The following is a 14,596-nucleotide window of genomic DNA, read 5'->3' as shown; positions in this document are numbered from 1 at the left end:
AATCAGAACGGTTTTATTTCATGACAATGTGAGATTTAACATGTATCCAAATCACTAGACAAAGATTACCATTTGGCAATTTTATTTAATTCTAAAGTCACACAGTCATGGTCAGCAACTCCTGTTAACATCTAATCGCTGCCAGATACTGGATGAAATCAGCTCCAAAAAGGAGCATTCTTGTGATTACTTTGATGGCAAGCAGACTGCTGCAGTTGCCCCTTGTTTGCATGGAAGACTCTGGCTTGCGCACACTTGCCATTTTTTCTCTGAGCTGGAGTGAAACTTGAAAAAGTGTGCAGAGTACACACATTCCCCATAGCATTCCCGTATAAAGTACCATTCCCTGAAAAGTAAGACCTCCCACTGGTCTCTAGGCCTGTGTGACTGGGGCCTGAGAAGTAGTAAGTCATTAATCATGTGGTTCAACACAAGTTAAGAACCTTTGGATAATCTTTAACACAAATTTGACATCTGAGAGACAAAAAAAAATACTACATCTAAACTGGACTGCTGTGATACACTGGAGTTAGTCAATCATCTTTTGCCCCTTTTCAATGAGTCCAAAAAAAAAACCAAGAACCAAGAGAGCCTTGCACTGCCTCCTTGTGCATTACAGAGTTAAAAAGTGGTGCTGTTTCTGTTTAAAGCCTTATATGGTCCTATACCGGCAAATGTGGTAGATATGCCCGTACAAGACCAAAACACCTCAGACAAGTATCAGCTGATCATTTTTAAATCTAAGTAGAAGACATAACTTTTCGGTCAAGCTTCCAGAAACGAATGATTTCTGGAACTGAGATCGAAGGATTGGCTGCTGTTGGATTATTTCAGGGAAACACTGAATGTGTGCACGTACGACACGGCACGGATTGTAGGGTTTATGCTAAACGAAGCTTCAATTTTTGTTGAGCGGCGAGAAAAAAAGAAATAACTAATATACCTCAAACACATTTTCATGGTATCATATCTCTAAAGCCATATAGTGAGACGGAAAGGTCACTGTAACTGCTGTTGTTATGATTCAATGCAGCTAATTTTGCATCTGTTTTTACCTTTTTGCTCTCTTGTGTCCTCCATGGAGTAAATAACCTGGTGGTCTGGTCAGAGCCCACACTGAGGATGAACTCACCCTCAGGATCCCAGCTCAGGTCTTGAACTGCATTAAAGTGACCTGATATCACAACTCCAGGTCTCCACTCTCCCTGGAAGAAAGGATCATAACTGCTCAGCTGGTTTTAGACATCAACAGCTATATCAGTGGTACATGTTCCTGTCTCAGAGGCAAATTTATTTTAAAACACAACCTCAGGTTTGTGCTGAACTGTAAATGTAAGTTCCAACTGGGTATAAACGTAAACCCAGTTGTCTCAGAATGAAATCATTGGGCCTTGAGACATTTATTCAATTTCAGGGACAAGCAACAAAGACAAATGCTAAGCCAGTCATACTGAGTGGCAGGCAGGAAACCTGGTGTGACTAATTACACTCAAATACACTCTCACAGTGAAGCCGAGGGGAAATGCATAACCAGTGAATCTTATTTCAAATTGAACTGCCACTCTGCTTCAGCATAAAAACGATGTATACTTCTTCTGGAAATAATGGGAAAAAAAACGTTAACATGCAACTAAGCAAAGGACATTGATTTGAAAGTTTGGGTATAATCACCACATCTATGGCTCTCACCTCTTTGTCTAGGTCCTTGCACCAGAGATGTAGTGCACCGTGAAAAGCATGAGCTAGAATCATGGAGCCGTCTGCAGTCATCTGGCAGCCGTAGAAGCCTAAAGTGTTACCACCAACCTCCCCAACACGCACCTGGCGGGAAAGGAAAAAAAATAACTGAGGGCAAACTTATTGGGATGTATTAGTATTATTTTTTAAAAAAAACTTTGCGAGGAACCTAGAAGTAATGCTAATGCTGTCACTAAAACTAGCTTCTTTTGATCTCAGTCTACTCACAAAAGTGAAGCCACTCCTCTGTTTCGACTCGACTACTGTAATAGGCTTTATTCATGTGTCAGTGTGTCACTGCTTAGCCGACTGCAGCTGCTCCAAAGCACTGCTGCATGGTTATCAACTGGCACGTGCAATTGAGACCCCACATATCTCCCACATTATCTCAGTGTCCCTATACTGGTTGCCTGTGAGTTCAAAATAAAAGTCAAGATTTTATTATTCGCTTTTAAGGCATTATACGGGTTGGGGCCTTCTTGGCTCTCTGATCTTTCAATATATCACTGCAAATGCTCCTAGCTGTACAGAGGTCCAGATTAAAGCACAGAGGAGATCAGGCCTTTGCAGTTGCTCTACTCACAAAATGTGGCTGCCAAACTGTCTCTTCACATCTGGACCCTTTTTTATTCTTTGGCTTTTAAATCAGAATGAGCTGCGAGTCTTTTGTGTGTGAGGGTTGCTCATCTTATGTGTCCTTTCTTAAACTACGTCAATTTGTCCCATGCTTTTATGTTATTTGATTATTTTAGATGTATAGTAGATTTCTATATAAGTAAACCTGACTCAACAATCATCACTGACATTAACGTGCATTAAGTGACACATACAGAGAAATAGCAGCGGCGTAAAGAAAGGATCCTACTGCATATAACAATCTCACATGCAGTAGTGCATAAAGCTCATGTGTCTCCTCTTGGTTCTATGTAAGCCTACACGCTGAGGTTTATGCAAAACAGGTTGAGGGAGGGAGAAGTTAGGATTGTCAAAGCTCTTCTCAGTCTCCCTCTAAGACTTATTAACTAACAGACTCCATAATAGCAGACAGAAGCAGGAAAAAAAATAAAAACCTAACAAATTAAGCCAGCGAGCCAGATGAGAAATTATGTAAAATGGGACTTATTAGTCTCATTGAATAATAATAAGAAATTAAAAATTAAAATAATAAAAATTGAGTTGAATAAACTCTCTGCCCCCCCCCCCTCCAAACAAATACATTTGTCTAATACATAATGAATGCAATTGCAGCCCAGCGTATCACATTAAACAAATAATGATGAAAAATGTTTGAGCTTAAAAACACTGAGAGATTTGCATAAATTGGATTTGGTTGAGAGGTCGTGACCCGTACATCATGCTATATAGAGACTAAACCCTCCATGTGGTGTGAGCTCGCAGTACAAAAGACATCCAATTTTAAAATTACCAGTAATCATGGCCAGAAAAACGACTGACTCCTTTAGGATTTTCATCACCTGTCCAATCATGTGCACCTTGCCTTTGTGCATACAGACAGTTTTCTATTGAATTTTGTGGATTCAAATCGCTGCCTGTAACAGAAAGCCCATTTTGATTTAAGTGCAGTTACCAATTACCCAAACAAATGAAAATTCACTGTTTAAACCCCCTATGAGGTCATCCGAACTCACTTTAAGTTCCTTTAAAGTTTATTCTAAGGCAAGAAGAGAAAAGAAGCAAAATACGTAACTCAAGTTTGATATAAGAAGTTAAAGGAGAACTGCAACAACAAAAAATTTATATTCCACAAGAACTAGATGGCAACAAGAATACAGACTATAAAGAGATAAACTGCACTGGATTCTGGATTAATTCAACCATTCATTGAAATTAATACCCAAAGTAAATTTAAATTACATCCTGAAATAGACGACAATATTAGTATTGTGGTGTTGCTTATATAATCAGTACAATTCAATGTGGGATTACGCGACAGAAATAACTTAAAAACAATGTAGAAATTAATCAGAGTATTCAGGCCACAGGGAGCCGTTTTAACCATGAGCTGTCAAGTGATGCAACTAGAACTACCTTCATCCTTCAACAGTGATAGACACACCGAGTCTGTACACTTCAAGGACAGCGGGCATATTGCAGACCAGGTTAACTTCTCACTGCCATGAAGAATTCAAACAATTAAAAGCTTTATTGGGCCTTGAGGCCTTGGAGGCAAACTGGGCCCAAAGGGGAGATCTATTCAAATCGATAGCAGTCAAACCAAACCTCGAGTGCTATACTGCTCCCTCAGCAGCACTGTGTTCTGTATCCAGGTATCTCTTCCATCTTTAATTAGCCCATGCCTTAAAATGATATATGTACTGGCTATGAGGAAATTTGAGAATTGCTAAATTCACACTTTTTTTCCCCTATTGTACAGCTTGGTCAGTAACCTTTGTTTTTTTTTTAAAAAAAAGGGTAGTTTATTGTCACCAGTGACCTGAGGCAAACTGCAAAACACACAGTGAACAATGTGTATCAAACAAAGACCTTAAGAGGCTACGCTAAAACACAGTATCAGCAGAACATACATAATTTAGCTACGGCAGTGTACTGTATGTGGAAGTAAACTGAGGATCTCAATCATCCTACGTTCTCGCCTGCATGTACTGGTCAACAGTGACCTTCAAAATAATGCCCGTATGCAGGCTGAAACACAGCGGAACTAATGGCAGCGATAAAGGCATGCCTTTACTTTGAATGGCACAATCTTCCAGCCATCTAGAAAGAGACAGAGTAAGAGAGAGGAAAGAGAGACAGCCTGGAAGAAACATAGATGCCGAGATTGAGAGAGAACGGGATGCAACATTAAGCAGATTGATTTTAAAATTCTGCACACAAGGGGCAGCCGTAAATCATGTAAAAACTCGCAGAGGCAAAAAGCCGTCATCTGTCTTGTTTACGAGAGCAGGAACAATATGGATGTGTGGTGTGTCTTATCGCTGGACAGTGGGTAGTGGGAGTATTTGGGAGTAATAGAACAAGGACAGTAAAAATGGGGAGGTATATATCATTCTCAGAGAGAGAGAGCTTAGCCATACTGAGAAAACCCATTCAGCATGAAGCACAGGTATTAAAACCCACATTTTTTTCCTTTTTTTTGGAGCAACACTGAAAGATGGTGTGAGCGGCTTTTCGGTTTTTCTCAGTCCTGTAAAAAAATACAATGCGTGTAAAATATAATGAAAGATATAGTGAAGGATTATTTCCATGACATATGCAATAATGGACTTCTCTTAATTATCTTGGCAGACATTTAGCATAATCTACAGTGTGGGAATATTTGTGCTTGCCTAAAGATTTGGAAAAGATCTGACAGAATAAGAATGAATCAATGACGTGTACACTATTTGTAACAGAACAGGGCCGCCTATTTATTACAGTGCTCCTCAGTATAAAGTTTGCAGGGTGTTTAACTGAGTTCACGTGTGGGTTATTACTTGAAATATTATTTGGCAATTCATTTTCAACTTGAAAGTGGTTCATTAGGAAGTACAGATAAAAATGTTTAGCTTTTTGTGTTTATGATTTGGTTTTGTGTTTGTTAATTCTTTTTAAAAACACTTTTTTAGTACATTTGTGTACACATAATGTCAACAGCAACAGAAACTAATGTCTTTAATTTTTAGAGAAAACTGATATACACCTCAGAACCCAATGCAACTTCTTCAGGTTTTCAATTTTCAGTAACGCAGTAGTGTGCAAAAGTCTTGGGCCGCCTATCGTTTCTTAATTTTGCTCAAGAATGATGGGAAATGGCTGCAGTGATTTCATGAAACATACAAAACTACATGGAAATACAGTACGTAAGGAAAAAACTACCATTTTAACGAACTTTAAAATTAATATTTGGTTTGTTCTTCAGCGCAGCCTGATCGTGTTGCATTATGGATCATGCTGGTGAAATGCAGCTCCAAACCATGATAAAGCATGGCTGTAGATACTCACTATTGTACCTCCTTTCTAACGTCCTCCATACATAAGGACAATGATTGGAGCTAAAAATTTCAAACTTGGATTCATCACTCCATAAGATATGTTGCCACTGACTTTTAGTCCAGTTCTTCTGTAATTTGGCATACCTAAACCTTGACAGCCACCTTTCCACTGAGACCATTTCTGATGAGTCTTAAGTGAAGAGCAGATAGAGAGACGATGCAGAAATTCCAAATGCCTCTATCAGGTCTTTGCTTTATTTCTTCCTTTGGTATTTTCCAACTAACGTAACGGCAGAATATGTGCTTTTGTGACAGACTGCTAGTAATAAAGTGTCTAAAGATGCAAGTTAAAATGGTTGTTTGCTGCGTTGTTTCTTATGTGTGGTTCATTTCTCGAATTAGGTGCCCTTTTTTGTGCCTGAATGATTCGTAGGTCAACATTAGGTAGCTTATCGTAAACATAAAACAAACACATTCCTAAGAAAATGGTCATGTACAAGCCTCGAAGAACTATTGCTCAAGACCTCTTTAAAAACTTACAAGAAAGTCTGGGTCCTTGAAAAAAATCTAAAGAAATGGCATGTAGCTCAAGATTGTTGCAAAAAGAAAATAATAAAAATCACATGTTTTGCATTACTGACACGGTTGACTTGTTGATTTTTTTTTAAACTATAGACTCACTTTGCATGAAATGAACTACTTGTAGCGTCATCTATAAAACAGAACTCACTTTGGACTTTGTTGCTTTCTGTGATCTGCCATGCGACTAAGTGTAACCTGAGGAGGATACATACGCCAAGGTCTAAATAAAAGGTTATCTTCAGACACACACACACACAAACTGATAATCCCTCTAGGCGTTGTGGTGGCCCACTGTGGTCAGTTGAAGATGTTAATTACCAGTGTGCCTCGTTAGTGAGATGTGCTTTACGCAGCGGTGGGCCCCAACCATCCCACTGCTAACCCTGCTCTCCATTAAATCTCACCAATTACTCTAATCAGCGTAAAGAAGTGGAGCGCTTCTTTGTAAAAAAACAGCTAATTAGGGCACACATGGCTGGTCATTTAGCTCTGTGGGATCCCCCCCCCCCAAAAAAAAAAATGACAGTCTCAAAAAGGAAAACCTTTGTGAGGGTAGAGAAAACACTCAAATGTCTTTAATTCCCAAAAACATATCATTATATAAATTGAGTTTAATTCAATTCAAGGTGTCATTGTTGTACCTGTGTGTTTCTGGTGTAAGTGACAAAGCGTCTGCAGGCAGGGGAAACTGTCAGTTCAAAGGGTTTGAATCTCAAAAAGAAATGGAGGGGAGAGCAAAGAGAGGAAGAGACTCGTATGCTATGCACTCTTACATTCAGCAAAAAGCTTATTTCAGGTATGGGGGTTATTTCTTTATTTTTGGTATCAAGAGAAAAAGCTCTGGCTATGGAGGGAGATTGGCTGCACTAGACTTGACGCCCATCGCTGCTTTTTCTTTCCCCTCTGACTGCTTTGTCTAATCATACTGGGAAGAATTTGTGACATCAATGCTCACTTCAGGTCCTAATCATCGTCCCTTTGTCGGATTCAAGACTTTTATAATTTTCTCCTTTCTGTGGTCTTTGTTGCTCGTCGCTCTGAATGTGGACGATGAGATCAAAGGTGCAAAAATGCAACTGATCAAGTGTGGAATCTTATTCATTACTGCAGAATGTGATCACAGCCGAGGTGCCTGCCATGACGAGGTCAGCCACTTCTGTTCAACTGGATGAGTGCGATGTGTGTGTGAGAGCATTTTTGGTCCACCATTCTGGGATGCCTCTGCGTCCGACCATATCTTTGGCAGTAGTTTGTATCAGACGCCTATGCAGTAAGTGTCAGGTATGAAGGAAGGTACTCTGAGGTAGCCCTGAACCACATGAGAATAGGCTTTGCACAAAAAAAGAAAAAGCTGTGGGGCAGATGGGCAGAGAACTGTTTTTTCTTTGCCATCCACACTTGAGTTAAATTTAGTCTCATTCTAGCACAACAGCAGCTGTTTGGGCTCCAAAGACACAAGGTGGAGGGGGGAGGAAGAAAAGGAGGCCAGAGATGATGTCAGAAGGGGATAGAAAAAGAAAGGGAGGAGAACATTATGAAAGGTGGGTGTAAAGAGTCAAAAAGAAAGACTGATGATTAAAAAAAAAAAAAAAAAATAGGAAAGGTGCTGCAGTCAGAGGCTATGGCACATCTTCCACCAGCAGCCTCTCCATCTCTTGTTGGATGTGTTAGGGAATGGGCTGTTAAAAAAGGGGGGCTCAGTGTGAGTAAGTAATAGAAGGGAGGATGGGGGGAGGACAACACCGGCTTTGCTAAACTCACAGTACTGGGCTCAGCGCCTCTTCATCACTGTCTATCACTTCTATTCCTGACACTTCAATGTCAGGGAGAGTGGAAACTGACGCAAGGGCACTGACAGCAGGAGAAGGGATACTGTGGGCGGAGGGTGCAGGGTGGAGGGGGGGGTTCAGGCTCATGTCACAAGCAACTGAAAGGAAAACTGGCCAAAATAGACTGAGGAGGTGGGTGTGCGAGTCTCCGTGGATGTGTGAACAAATCCTGTGCTGACTATCAAGAATGACTGAATTCACTTATTGTATATGTGTGTAGGCTCTGTGGACCAGCATGCACAACACTGACCTTCTCTATCCACACTCCAGAACCCTCCTCAGGAGCCCAGAGGATCATGGTTTTGTCCATAGAGGCAGAGAGCAAACAGAGACGCTGTTGCAGCTCGCCACCTGCAGGAGGAGATAGAGAGATCTATTTTCAGGAAAGGCATGGAGATCAAAAAAATGCTTAACAGTTGATCATTAGGCCAGTGCTTCTCCATCTTTATCACGTTTAAGCTGAAGTACATCCTACTCCCAACATCCTTCGTTCTCGGCCGCATGTGCAAGTTATTTGAACAGTCAAATTTTCATAGCATGTTTTTTTAAACTACTTATCATTTTAACAATCTCAGCGACCTCTTTACTTTTAGTGCAGCTCAAAAACTCAAGGAGTACTGATGAACATGTACAACAAACACCAAGAACAAGAAAAGATCACAAACGATGGTGTCGTGGTTAAAAGCTCTCTGCTCCCCAAACACACAGATAGCTGCAGGCATGACTGCTTTCCATGCAAAGACCACCAAACTGCAGGGAGAGTGCAACTGTCATTTCGTGAAGTGTTTTTCAGTTTGGACACATGTGTCTGCATCATAATTATTGTAACTTATGTTGAATTATAAATTAAAAATAAAAGATTGTTTGTATTGATGTATCTGAAGCAAAGATATATGTAAAGTGAATGTGATGTTTAAAGCAAGAATTTATCGCATCCATCGGTCATTCCTTTGAGGACTAATTAAGTCAATAACTTTTAACACTTCGATTTTTCTTTTTCCTTTTAAAATGTCACAGTCTCTCGCTGGCTTTTGTAAGCCAAGACTGAAAGACAAAAGGGGAAAAACATGCCTCTTGTGTCCAAGCCAATTCATTTACTTCCACCAGCTGTGGAAATTGAGTAAGTGATTGAAATGTTTTTTTCTCTGAATCTATAATAAATGGTGTGATTGTGTTTTTGACTAACATAACTAATAGATTGTAGCAATGACCTACTGGCAAATTTATGCAAGTGCATGCCCAAAAATGGGCGTAATAGCAGGCATTTCCTCCCAGGTTTTAATCAAGGTACCTTGATAGAAAGGAGGCTGCCAGTGAACCCCATACACCCAGTTCTCATGGCCTGCCAGCACCGTTTCAAGGGACACAGCATAAACTGAGGACTTATCTGTAGAAAGAACACAAATGAAGCCTAAAAAAACTGCTTAAAAACAACAACAAAAAAACCTCCACAGGAAATAGTGTTTGATTACGAGAACAACTGCATGAAATTGGAAAAATTCCACACACAAAAAACCAATTATGTATAAACATACATACAGGTCTGTAACCATCATGTGCCATTAAACCTTCAAAAAGCATCTCTCTTCATTTGGCTAATTAGCGCCCCTTTTATAATCAAGCCTGGGTGGCCCACTCACCTCTCTCCTTCACTTCAAAAATGTCCTCTTTCATTTTGATGATGCTGTGATTGTCCTCTGCATGGGTGTCTGTGCCAGACTTGGCACACAGCCTCCACACTCTGATGAGCGAGTCCTGCGAACAGCTGGCTAATAACAGCTCCCCACCTGAATGAGTGAGAGTTAAAAACCCAAAAACCTTCACTACAAAGTTATTTTGTGTCGGCTCTTAAAATATTCTATTGCAGAATCTATCCTCACTTTGCATCGTTTTATTTAATCAGATCATGTCCTTCAATGAAATGTGTGGTATTATGAAATATAGTGGTATTGTTTTGGTGTGAACAGAAGCAATGACAGTCCAAAAAACCATAGAGAGATCAGACACATTAGTATACTTGAACGTGTTGAAAACCTCATCACTTCTTTGTACTGTTCTGTGTGGAATAATTGTACATCTTCCGTGACTTTAAATAACAAGATCTGGGTGTAGAAATTTAAAATTATTTGGGATTGGTGTCCACAGACCCGGCTTTTAAGCGCAGTCCACAGATTTTCAATAGGGTTGAGGTCAGGGCTTAGACAAGTCTATTCCAGAAGCTTTTCTAAACAGCTGCAGATTCCACGATCATCAGTTTAAAGAACTTACAACTTATCTGGGCATGTCAAAACTTTGCCAAGGTCTGGAAGAACACCCAAACTGTTACCCTCAAATAAGAGGAAGTTGGTTAGAAGCAACCCATGAACCATCAAGGCTCAACCCCTTCATGAACTGGAAACTGCTGAAAGACCAGCATTACTGTCCACAGTGAATAGAGTTTTATTTCACAAAGGACTGAGAGGATGCCAACCAAGAAAGTAGCCCCTGCTCCAAGGTTAACACCTTCAAGCCTGACTAAAAGTTGCAGCTGCCCACATGGACAAGCAAAATGTTTTGATGGTCAGATAAGACAAAGACTGAGCTATTTGGCCACAACGACAAGTGCTATGTTTCCAGGCGTAAAGGTGAGGTTTTCAAGCCTAAAAACAGTGTGCCAACTCTCAAGCATGGTGGTGGTAGCATCATGCTCTGGATGGAATGGAATGAGATGGAATAACAAAGTTGGAAGAATACCTTCAAATTCTTCAACTTCACTGCAAAACAACAACTAGATGGTTAAAATGCGGATATTTGGCCAAGAAGAATGGCAAATATCCAGCCAGAATTATGCCAGAAGCTTGTTGGTGGCTAAAACAAAATATATAAAGTTATGCAGAGTGTAGGCTAATTTCCCCACAGACAGTCATTTGATTCATCATAAATTTAAAATCATTATTTATAGCACCTTTGAATAAAACGTCCACTGATTTCTAACAGAAGTCAGCGTGCTTCAGCACTCAGTTTCAAGCAGAGCTCATCGTGCTTAAAGTGGTCAAAGCCGAGCCACGTGGGACAATTAAATACTGATCCTTAGTCTTCAGCCTTGTAATGAGCATTAAAGCCTCAGCTAGATGTTTAATTTCACTTTGATCACTTATCTGTTAGTTAGGAAAGGATTGCTGCTGAGTGTGATGTAGCCAGTCAGAACACAGGGTCAAATACGCAGCGACAGGTGGCAAACAAAGCACATGCCACTATTCCTGAGTGTGCCCGTCTCTCACATTGGTGTTTTAGTTTTAGTGCAGTAGCCACCGTTCCATTTTTATCTCTGCCAAGATAAACAGATATAACAAAAAAAAAGTCCTGTGTTGCTACCACCAAAGGCCTCCAGAATGCTGGGATAAGAAGGATGAAGCCATTATAGTTTGTCAATCATAGCATAATGACACTAATGATAACGACAGCCATGATTTGTTTTGCTACTCGCCTCAAACTGTGCCGAAACGACGCGCAGTGGTGACTACTTCTTATGCAACAGTGTTTTTAAAACAAGAACAGGACATCAAAGTCATTTTTAACTTTGACTTTTAATTTATGATACTTTCACTATCTTAATCTTGCAGTTTCTGCACAGTCTCCGAAAAGGCCAACACGCCCATGTTTTCTGACCATTTAATTATGAGGAAAAACAGCAAACATATTAAAAGCCTTTCAAGTGAGACTTCTTTCTACAAAGCTTTTAGTGCATGACAGATGTCAAGCTGATTTTAAAGTAATGTATAATTAAACCTAGTGAAAAAAAAGATTAAAAGAGAGAAATACAAAACTAGAAATCATGCTCTGAACCCCAATATTGAACAGCTATGATAAACTGCTCCTCTACTGCTCCAATTTGCCATCTGTCGAATCATAAAAGAACAGACTGATTTATTTAACTACCCTCGCAGCAGAGAGAGGGTTTTTGTCATTCCTGTGAGAATACTTCATATAAACAAACTTCATTCTGTCTCTTTTTTGGCTCGTAGCTTGGCAGCACCGAGTAGGTCATAGACTGTGAGTAGGAAGGAGACACTGGTGAAGAGGGTTGGTTAAGGAGATGAAATAGCTTTTACACAGTCAGAACAGTGCAGTAATGAAGTGCCCTTGAAGAGGGTTACACAATTAGTAGAGCCTGGATTGGATCCATGCATTACCGGGTGCTATCAAAATAGTCTGAATGCAGAGGATGGTGAGGCTGGACTTTAGCATGGAAAGATGGAAACCACATGCATGCTTTAGACATTTTCTGGGTCTGCGAGGAGAAAATTGCCTTTCCACTTCTTTGTTTTTCAATTTGCAAAGGTCAAAGACCACATGTCAGCCTTTCTTGTCAAATTGGTTAAAGGCTAGGACAGGAAATCTACTCCCACCTCTCAGCATTTACTCAGCAACATGTTATCTAACTCTTTCAAAGCCCAGAAACTGCATTATCCCGCTTTCTTAAGATCGACTAAAGATAAGTGAGAAATCAAGTGCATGCTTTTCAAGCTCTGGAAGATAAAACACTACCATAACAGAAAAAAGAAAATAAGATAAAAAGGGTAAATAAAGAGATAAAGGGACTCCAGACCACAAAGTTATCGAGTCCTTTTTTCTGTAATACGTTCGGTGCCCATAACAGGTCCCTTTTTAGTAAGCTTAGTACATTTATTACCCACAGAACTCTTTGACCAGTAACAAACATTATTTTATTCAATTTTTAATAACTAAAAATGATAAAATAATGATTGTTACCGGTTAAAGAGTTCATTTTGGATATTCAGTAGTTGCCACCTAAAATTGATCCTGTGATCAATTCTCAGCCATACATACCCAAACAAAACAGGACTGGTTTAAGAAGACACTGAAGATTGCCGGGCTGAATGTGTCTTTGTGCAAAACCTTTTAGTCAGCCCTCAGATCTTTACATTTTGCTTCTAAGGAGAAAGACTTCCAGTTTTTCAAAGCCGTCTTCAGCAATAGTTTTCCAGGTTTTCAAAGTTATTCCTTGGCAAACATCCAAAGAAGAGCTTTAAATGTCCTCCAAGAAGGTTTTTGAAATATTCCTAAAACTACATAAAGAAATTACAAGAGAGCTTCAAAGAGTTCAGCCTATGTTGAAGAATAAAGGTGGCCATACCAACGGCTGACTTTGTTTGCCTTACATACTGTGTTTACATATATAATTGCAAACGTTTCAATCAACTGTTGCATCTATTATAACTGTTATAATAAAATGAAGTGAGAGATCGCTCAAGACTTACTGTACTGTACTTTGATTTTTAATTAAATGTGTCACACGTACACTCTACTAGGATAATAACCTTCTTATACAGCTGATACAAAGAGTCTACAAACATTACCACTCACCTGTAGATGCCCACTCCACTCCACGAACCCAGTCTTCATGTCCTTGCAGGGACATGGCTCTCTGCAGCTATTGTAGAGGAATTAAAAAGGGTCAGACACTGCCCTCTAACTGTGGAAATTCAAAGGAAAGCGTACACACAAAGAACATAAAAGAGCATTTCCTGAAAGAAATATCAACCCGAGCTTACCTGCCCATTGGCCTGCACATAGAGATGCACCCGAGAGTCATCACCCCCACAGGCCAATATGGGAACTGTGAGAAGAAGTTTTCACACAGTCACAAAAGCACGCGCATACACACACACACACACACACACACACACACACACACTCTCGCTCTCACAGCAGGCTTCATGCATTTACATCCCCATCTAGGTTTTATAAACAGAAGCGGAATGGAAAGGAAGCAGCACAGCATGAATCAGACAGAAAAGCGTGTAAAATTGCGAGGCAAAATGACGCGAGACACTTCAAACGGAGACAGAGTTTTGAATATTTGAATATGACGTTCAGTTACAGGCTCTAAAGCAGTCGTGTAAATTGAGATGGATGACAAGAGAGGAAAAAAGAATGTATGTGTGAGTGTGTGTGTCTCATAACTTAAGAGATGTCTATGGATGAACGGCTTAGGCTTACCTCTGCTGCCTGGCAACAGTACCAGAGAGACATCCATCATGAAACCGCTGCCAAAGGACAAGTTATGGAGGCACTCAGCTGAGGAAAGGAAACATACATGAAATTAAACTTTAAACACGATGTAATAACAGGAAATAATTTAAGATAATACAGATGACATTATACATGTGGACACAGAGTTTCCCCCCCGTCTCCCCACGTTGATGAAGAAAGTACATTTCGAGCCACTGCTCTTCAAACAGCACCGATCTGAAATAGACTGTACTCTTAACTGGGAATATAACCCAAGGTGATGCCTAGTGCACAAAAACGCACGTTTGATCTCGACAACTGTCAGGCTTCATTAATGTTTTTCTGCACTGAGAACTGGACGAGAACTCTCAGCAAAGAGGAGACGTTACGGGGGACAGCTAGAAACAAGGAAAGGCTCATGGATGACAGACAGGAACACGAAAGATGCTCACATTTTTTACCAGGGATAATTCTACAGCT

General features: G+C 40.1%; 1 protein-coding gene across 1 annotated transcript in view; it reads right to left on the bottom strand.

Moving 5' to 3' along the window:
* elp2 (elongator acetyltransferase complex subunit 2) overlaps nt 1-14,596 on the bottom strand; it is a 34,144-nt gene that overhangs the window by 16,999 nt on the left and 2,549 nt on the right. Inside the window, exons 5-12 of the mRNA XM_084919449.1 lie at nt 14,105-14,182; nt 13,657-13,721; nt 13,469-13,535; nt 9,742-9,888; nt 9,393-9,488; nt 8,352-8,452; nt 1,690-1,821; nt 1,056-1,205 (exon numbers count right to left, since the gene is read on the bottom strand). Of these exons, the coding sequence (XP_084775575.1) occupies nt 1,056-1,205; nt 1,690-1,821; nt 8,352-8,452; nt 9,393-9,488; nt 9,742-9,888; nt 13,469-13,535; nt 13,657-13,721; nt 14,105-14,182 (836 nt within the window). The remainder of the gene's footprint in view (nt 1-1,055; nt 1,206-1,689; nt 1,822-8,351; nt 8,453-9,392; nt 9,489-9,741; nt 9,889-13,468; nt 13,536-13,656; nt 13,722-14,104; nt 14,183-14,596) is intronic.

Source organism: Perissodus microlepis, chromosome 22, assembly GCF_051167445.1.
Source record: "Perissodus microlepis isolate ML-2025 ecotype Zambia chromosome 22, ASM5116744v1, whole genome shotgun sequence".
NCBI classification, from domain to species: domain Eukaryota; kingdom Metazoa; phylum Chordata; class Actinopteri; order Cichliformes; family Cichlidae; genus Perissodus; species Perissodus microlepis.
Note: the sequence above shows the minus strand (reverse complement) of the source record. Positions and strands in the feature narration are given on the sequence as shown.